The sequence below is a fragment of the Mirounga leonina genome, unplaced genomic scaffold, assembly GCF_011800145.1.
Source record: "Mirounga leonina isolate KUSES-001 unplaced genomic scaffold, KU_Mleo_1.0 Mir_53, whole genome shotgun sequence".
NCBI classification, from domain to species: domain Eukaryota; kingdom Metazoa; phylum Chordata; class Mammalia; order Carnivora; family Phocidae; genus Mirounga; species Mirounga leonina.
The window spans coordinates 22,317,434-22,325,502 of record NW_023270807.1 but is presented as its reverse complement, the minus strand read 5'-3'; the positions used below and the strand labels follow the sequence as shown (position 1 = coordinate 22,325,502).

The following is an 8,069-nucleotide window of genomic DNA, read 5'->3' as shown; positions in this document are numbered from 1 at the left end:
CTTAGATTTTTAAAAGTGTTTATGAAAATTATTATGGAAAAAACCCTAAAACTTTCTTAAGATGCTTGAATCGTGCAGCCTGGGAGACTTTACCAAATATAAATATGTATGATTTCCCTTGGTCTGTGTGTCTGTGTCTATGTTTTCATATGATATATTGCTGAAAGAGGTGTTGCTGATTGTCTTTTCTTCCTTTTTTCTCTTATCTGTTTACCAGTGACACTACCAGATTAGAGGCTGCCCCAGTCAACACCCTTGGGTCTAGGGGTAGTAACTGTTCCCATCTGGCTGTGTGTGATTAATGGTGTTTATGTCATGGCATAAATCACATCTTGCTGTTCAATCAGCTGAGACTCTGGCCATTAAAAAAAATTACTCTATCTATAAAAATCAATAACCAGTGGTTTTTGGAAAGGAGCAGTTCTTTAACAGCTATTCCCTAAGTCTGTCTGTAAAGATAAACAGTGAAATTACTATAGTCACTGAAATTGTGCAGGCAACAACAAGAAATATAATCTCACAGATAAAGGATGACCTTAAGTAAGGACAGGTTGGAAGCCATTTTAAGGAAGACAAGGCAACCAAAGAAACCCAATACGCTTTTGAAAGTGTTTAAGAACGTCACCCTTTTTCACGGATCCAGCCGACAACACCACGTCAGAGAGCTCAAGATGAATTTTCCGAAAAGCCTGGAAAATAAATTAGGTTGATAATAGCATTCTGTGACTGACTTAATACCACTCACAACTCTCTGTGGACTCTAGCTACAATGTAGAAAATCAATTTTATTTATTTACCTCACGTTTGCCTCATACATTATTGCCACGAGGAGAACACGCAAAATCTGAATAAATAAATTAGCCAAGGTGATGAAATGTCAGGTAAGATAAAACGGAAGACCCCTTCTTCGGGAAAGAACAGAGCTAAAGATGAACCTTAGACACTTTACTTTGTGGGAAATATTATGTGTACTGTTAAAATGGTGGTGTTGACCCTGTGTAACAACATGCCTGAATAGACCGAGGCAAGATTAATCGTCCCGATTCACTTATAGTTTGCTTCACAGGCTGTGGGTGAGTGCTTTGGGATGTTTAGCCACTGCTTTTGTGAGCAGCCTAGTGTTTGTGCTCAAATCGGAGTATGCCTCACTGATTCCTGCCTGCAACTTGCTTCTTAGGAATCTGCGACAGCAAGCAAGATACAGTTCAGGAGTTTGAGTTGTGCCAGTTTTGCCATTTTTACAATGCGCCTTACTTAGTTAGCCAAGTGGAATTCTAAATGGGAAAGTGAAGATTTCCCTTAGATACTTCCTTTATAACTCTCTTCACAGAGCAGACCACATCCTTATGTCCACAGTAAGCTGGTGGTTCTCTACATAATCACAAACCCAACTCCATCGAGAAGGCAGGAATACTCTCTCGTGCCCTTTCCCTGTATGGAAGATAGAACCCTTGTATGCAAGATACGGTCCCGCAGATTTGTTCCTCCTGGATGAAACGAGGACTAACCTTCAGGCAAAGTGCTTTGGTGGAAGCATCCTGTTTCTCATTTCACTGTGTAATGACCAGGAGCTGAGAAGAGATCTGTTTCCTGTCACCGAGCCGCATCATCCTCATTTACATTATTGGCAGCTCTCACTTGGCTAGAAGTTTAAATTATCTGAAGAACTCTCAACTGAGTTCAGATGTTTGTTTATTGGGGCTGTCTTAGGCTTCTGAAAACAGTCTTTTGTGTTCTCCCTGGCTTAAGAAAAGCTCTTCTCAGAATCTGCCCTTCCTCCCTCCTTGCTCTCTTCTGGGAACCTGCTTCAATCTCATGAAGCAAATTAAATAGAGGACAAGGGGCTTAAAACTCGTCAGAAAGGAGACTCCAGTGGTGAGGCGACCTGAAACGGAAAGGAATTTGGACTCAACATCCTGCATTTGTGCTTTGTTTTTGAAACTTCGAGTTCGTTGCATTAATGAATTAACCAGCAGCCTAGTAATGGAAAATGTTTCTCCTGTCCTCGTGGGGGAGCCAAATACTATAGGTTTGTAACAGGAAGGCTGTTGATTCTGGCTTCATTGTTGGGCCAGTCATTTGTGAGCTGGTGGCCGAACCGCAGGCCACACACTTCTGTGCAAATCTTCCATGTATCGGGACTGCCGGGGTTTTGTTTCTGCTCTCGGAGACGCGGCCGAGAAAAGATGGTGAGCCCTGGGTTTCATTTCTTGTTTGTGTATCCTTTCAGTACTGAGGATGGTGCAGGATGCCAGACTCAGTTCGGGGGCAGGGAGGGGGGCTGTTGAAATCCAAGAGCATATGTGAGTGTTTTGCTGTTAATGCTTTTTTCTGTGTCATCCTCTGTAGAGTTCCGGGAACGCGTCCTATCGCTGCTCTATGTCTTCCTCTGCGGATTTTTCTGATGAGGATGATTTCAGTCAGAAATCTGGCTCTGCATCTCCAGCTCCGGGAGACACCTTACCCTGGAATTTGCCTAAACATGAGAGATCAAAAAGAAAGATTCACGGGGGCTCGGTGCTGGACCCCGCTGAGAGGGCAGTGCTTAGGATAGCAGGTAAGCGCATCCGGGGAGGGGAGGGACCCCGGTGGAGAGTTGCGGAAATTCATCCATCTGCGCCCCCGGGGGCCATAGCTGGGAGCTGTGCACTGGGCAAAGATTTGGGCTCAAGGTGGGGGAGGAGGATGACTATGTTTACTTTATGCCCGATTTCTATCGAGAAAGCAGTTTGCCCAGCCTGCTGGTGACTAAGCTATTTGGCCCTGTCTTCTGGTTGGATGGATTGATACCTTTGAAATGCAAGGGGATATTTACAGACATCTGCATTAAACTTCCTTATTTACATGCTGTAGCTGCTATGACATTCTGAAAGTATTAACTTCTGTGATTCCTAGTGTATTTGCTAGAAGATGTGAGAAAGCTGCCTTCATTTCCATTTTTGCCCAGGGACACTGAGCTCCGCAGATTTAACTGGGGTGGATTCCTGGTGTTTGGTACCCAGGATTGCAGAGGGAATCAGCAACTTGGATGCCATTTTTTTTTTTTTTTTTAAATGTAGCATCTCTGTCAGCATCATGTGTCCATAGCAGCTTTCTGCCCCTGGTGCTTTTGAGGGTTTAGCCATCATGCATTCCTGATTAATTAATATAGGGGAGGTGCCAATGTGTCTGTTCTGTTACTGGTGTTCCCTTCCACTGGCCGTAAAAGTCGAACCAGAAGGGATGGCTTGTTTTCCCCAACTGAAAGCTGAGACCACTGGGGAAACCAATCCTCCAACCTCGCAGTGTCTGTGTGGTTTCTTCGTATGTGTTCTGTGCACAAGACTTGCTTCCTGGGGTGATTGGTCCTCAGTTCCCTCAATAATTTTCGCTCTCTTAGAATGGTAATGGGTAGGATGGACTAAGTCTTTTGGGGCTCTTGCAAAGGCCAAAGGTCAGGTTTTTTTCCAGAGCTGGTTTCTGCAGCCAGTGGATCTGGTCTCCTTTCTTCTCCACTCCCAACCGACTCTCACTCTGGGGTGGTGGTTGTGTGCCCACTGAGTTTCTTTTGCCTGCCACTGTAATGCAAAGCTGGTACTTTATCTTAATCCTCTGAGGGGACTGGGGGAGGACTAGTCCAGATCCCAGGCACCACAGCAGCAGAGACTCCCCCTACAGTCCCCCCAGTGGGATTTTCTGATGGGGGCGGTAAACAAACAGCGCTCAGCCAGCCATTCTCTAGTCTGGGTTTCTGGGGCAACAGCCTTGAGCTTCTTCGGGCTTCTGTTGTGAGATGCTGCCTGGTCTCTTCCAGGCCTTGAGGGGAGGGGTGGAGCGTCAAAAGGGTGGGACGAGGGAGGATCCAGGAGGGAGACTGGGAGCCAAGTAAGAGCAAAACAGGGGTGGCTTGGGGGAGCTGGGACAGACCTAGCTTTCACTACCCTCCTCAAGTACTAAAAAGTGTTTAGTCACTGAGGCCTGACTCCTTGCCCTGTTGAGACACCTCCTCCGCTCCACTCCCCCACGCTGCCCCTCCATGAGTAGGTCTGAGGCACAGAGAGGAGGAGAAAGTGCCTGCAGCCTATCTTTGGATCAGCAGAAAGGGATGACAAGGTGAAAGGAGGGTGCTGGGAGAATTGGGACGGATGCTTATGTTCCGTTCATTTTTGTGGAAGGAAGAAGGTGCTTCTGGCTTGAGAGTTTTGTTGGTGGTGGCAGACGTGGATATTTTGCTTTTGGTAGTGCAGGAAGGGTTTATGAGAGAAGGATGGGTCAGGTGTCTGTCAGGGGGAATGAGATTATATAAATTGAGGAAAATGACTAGGCCGGAAGTCCGGAGAAGTTGGGGTTACTAATTGTCCGTGTACACTGTAGGTGGGGAAGAAATGGAAGAACTGGGGGTTCTAATGAGAAGCAGTGGACAAGCTGACGCTGATATCAGTAGACTGTAGACTTTCTGAGGGCAGGGGCCATGTCTTATTTGTTGTAAAATGTTCGCTGAGTGGGGATAGCTATGAAGTTAGTGGTCGTTAATGCACTTGGAAACCTCAAAGTTATATACTTTTAAGAAATTAATCAAAAACAAAAAAACTATGAACAGAATAAGCAGCCCTAGTATGGAAATGTGCTACTGTATTTAAGATAAATACTGGTAAGTTGGCTGTTTTCTACACAAATCATAATAATCATATCTTGGGAGCAGAGACCTGGAGGCCAGTCTTCAATATCTGTTTAATAATAATGTGGCTAAAATATGAAATTCAAATATATTATGTGTTCACCACTGATCACCCAGTGTGAAGATAAAGGAACAGGGCATCAGAGGGATTTTGATGTTATGGATAGTTTGAAAATATACCATGAAAAGATTTCGACTTTCAACTTTATTAGACATTTTCATACTCTGCCTGAAACTCACCCCATCTGTGAAATTCATCCCTAGTAAGAGATGGGGTGAGGTTCAGAAATGGTGTTCATTATTTAGTAATAAAGGAGCTGAAAGTCCAATATTTTTATTTGTTTTTAAGGTCATAAAAATAGAATTGAACATGAAAATGCCTAGAGTCAAAAAGACCATATGGTCTGTGGGATAGCTAAATTCCTTCACATTGATTGAGTCCCTGGAATACAATGAAGAAAAGCACATAGTTCTGCTTTTAAAGAAGTTATAGTCCAATATGATAACTGGATGTATTGTTAGATAGTTACAACGCGGTGTGAGAGATTAGTTGTTATGGCTATATTAGTACCTAATATGAAAAGAACCCAGAGGAGAGTCTAATTAACTTGGATGGAGAAGGGAGCCATGGGAGGTTCCTGAAAGGCTTCTGAGGGGAAGTGCCACTTGAAGTGAGGATTGAAGAGCTTGGCGGGAATAGGGGGAAAGGGAAGGCTGCTTCAGAGGGATGGAACCACAAGAACAAAGGGAGGGAGATGTGTTTATATGGAACTTTCAAGTAATATGCATAGTAGAAGATGGGATTTGGTAGAGAATAGCAGAAATGGAAAGGTGCCTGTGTGCAGTACTGAGGAGATTGGACCATTCATGCTGTAAGTGATAGGGAATTATTGAAAGATTTTTCAGCAGTGCAGTGATATAATTAGATTTACATTTTAGAGAGTCTTATGTCACATGTCTGACACTTGACGATTTTAAAAGTGCTTTTGCACTTATTGTAGTGTTCTCATTTTAAAATCGGAGACCGTATGCTTTTCCTATCTCTCAGGGTCAATGTGAGAAAAAGATGACAAAGTGTAAGGAATGGGGCTTTATAATACCCATTGTATAAGTGACTTTTACTTAAGAACTATAGATCTGCTATTTTTAGTTACTGGATATAGTAGGTTAGGTTTTTTAGTCTTGAAGTGCCTGTAAAGGTACATGGTTTGTTGGTGACAGTGCTATTTTAAAATATGGATTTTTGTCCCGTGTAAATTCTTTAAAGTTGGAATTGAAGGATCTAAGCAGAGTCAGACTTTGGACTTAGGCAGACTTGAATTTTAATTCTCCCTCTATCACTAGCCAGTTGTATTTTCTTCAGCAACTTACTGAATTTTTCTCAGCTTCATTTTCTCTATTAAAGGGTCATGGTTGTGGTGAGTAAATAAAGTAATGAGTGCAAAATATTTCACAAATTCTTTGGCACATGGTAAATGCTGTATAAATGATAGTTTGCTGATGATCAGATGCTCTTAATTTTTAAAAAGATTTATTTATTTATTTGAGAGAGAGAGACCACGAGCAGGGGGAAGGGCAGAGGGAGAGATAGAATCTCAAGCAGACTTTGTGCTAAGCACGGAGCCCAACGTGGAGCTGATCTCACGACCCTGAGATCATGACCCAAGCTGAAACCAAGAGTCAGATGCTTAACCGACAGAGTCACCAGGTGCTCCATGGTCAGATGTTCTTATAAGAACTTACCGTTATCTCATTTAGTCTCTCAACAACCTTATGAAGTAGGTATAATTATTTTCTCCATTTTTCAGTCCAGAAATCTGCTGAGGGAGGAAGAGACTCTTCCCAAGGTCATACAACTAGGAAGTGGTGGATCTATGATCTGAATTCAGGCATTCTTAACTCCAGAGGTCAGCCTCTTAACTGCTGTGCTTAACTCTTGCTTCCCTATGGAATAGACTATTATTATTAGCAGACTGACCCAATAGTACCATTCCAAGAATGCATGGGGCAAAAGCTGTTTTTACAGAAAACCCCCAATGCTGCTGCTGTTCATTTCGACTGTCTCCTTAAAAGGAGAGTTGAAGTCAATTAAGAGTGCACTGATTATATTCACAAAACTGGATGCTACTGGGTTTCAGTCTCTGATAGAGGCTCAGACTGTGCCCTCAATGACCCTACTCATTGTAAAGGAGACAAAACAGTTTTGAGAGAGACTCATGTACGTGTGTGGTCTATAAATGGAATGACTTTTAGGGATCTAATTGCTAACTCTTTCATTTCAAAAAGGTGTCACAAATGGTGCATGTTTGTTACTTCATCAACTAATATGTACATAAGTGCATACTAAGTTGCGAGAAAACTAGTGATCCTAAGGGCTTGGTGGGACATGGGCTCAAACTCAGATTATAAGCCAATGGTCAGGATAGAAAAGAGAGATGACGGTCTTGCTTGGAATAACAAAAGTAGGCCAGTTGCTCAGAAGAGGTAAAGATTTCCAATTCTAACTCAAGTAAGTTTTTTTTCAAGAGTGTACAGTTTTTTAGGAGTACTCATCCCCATCTAAGAGTTAATGGAAAATGGTCCAGATTCACAGCACTGAAAGGGGAAGAAAAAATCATCAAGGACAAAAGGTCAGTACATATGAAAGGAAGAAATAGGGAGGGAGTATGTGGGCAGAGGGTGAAGCTGTCGAGTCAGATGGTCAACAACGCACTGATTTATCTATTAATAATAATAGCTAACACGTATAAAGCCGCAAATTTATAAGGTAGGCACTATTATCCCCATTTTACTGATGAAGAGAGGTCAGAGAGGGTAAGTAACTTGGCCTTGTCACACAGTAAGGAGGCAGGATGCTGGCTTCAATCAGTACTCTTAAGCACATCCATTTTCGCGTCGTCTGAGTACCAAACGGTGCCTGGACCCTTAAAACTCACCACTTTAGTATACGACCTTCCAAAGTTAAGGGAATTGTATCCATTTTATTCAAATTCAGAGGCTACCGGACTGTGTGGAATGAATAATGGGTAAAGAGGAGGGAGGGGACAAAGTAAGCCGGGGGCACTGAGAACTGACCGGCTGTGGCCGCCTCCCAGGAGCGCAGCGGCAGATGCGCGGGCCGGCTCTGGGGGGCGGAAGGGAGGGGCCGAGGGCTGGTCTGCCGGGCGCGCAGGCGCAGTAGCTCCCAGGCTGTCAGGCCCTGACGCGCCGGGCCACCTGCAGAGGCCCCGCCGCCCCGCCCCCGAGATGTGCCCTGGGCAAGGACCCCTGTTCCTCCCCGCCCCGTGCTGCCACTGAGTGACCCGAGTCCTCCGTGCCATAAGCTGGGCTGAAGAGTATTTTCCATTCTTGTCCCCATCATCCCTTCCCCGGGGAGACCGCCGACAGCTCAGCCCATTGAGGGGTGGGGGGG

General features: G+C 44.2%; 1 protein-coding gene across 3 annotated transcripts in view; it reads left to right on the top strand.

The window, feature by feature from the left end:
* The first annotated feature begins 2,060 nt into the window (after positions 1 to 2,060).
* The window catches only part of DST (dystonin), a 364,537-nt gene continuing 358,528 nt past the window's right edge, over positions 2,061 to 8,069 (top strand). For 2 of the 3 annotated variants that reach the window (XM_034991240.1, XM_034991239.1), the window contains exons 1-2: positions 2,063 to 2,189; positions 2,350 to 2,557. In XM_034991240.1, coding sequence (XP_034847131.1) covers positions 2,187 to 2,189; positions 2,350 to 2,557 — 211 coding nt within the window. In that variant the 5' untranslated portion in view covers positions 2,063 to 2,186. Of the gene's footprint in view, positions 2,190 to 2,349; positions 2,558 to 8,069 lie in introns of all 3 variants that reach the window. The other variant, XM_034991245.1, reaches the window with a different exon arrangement.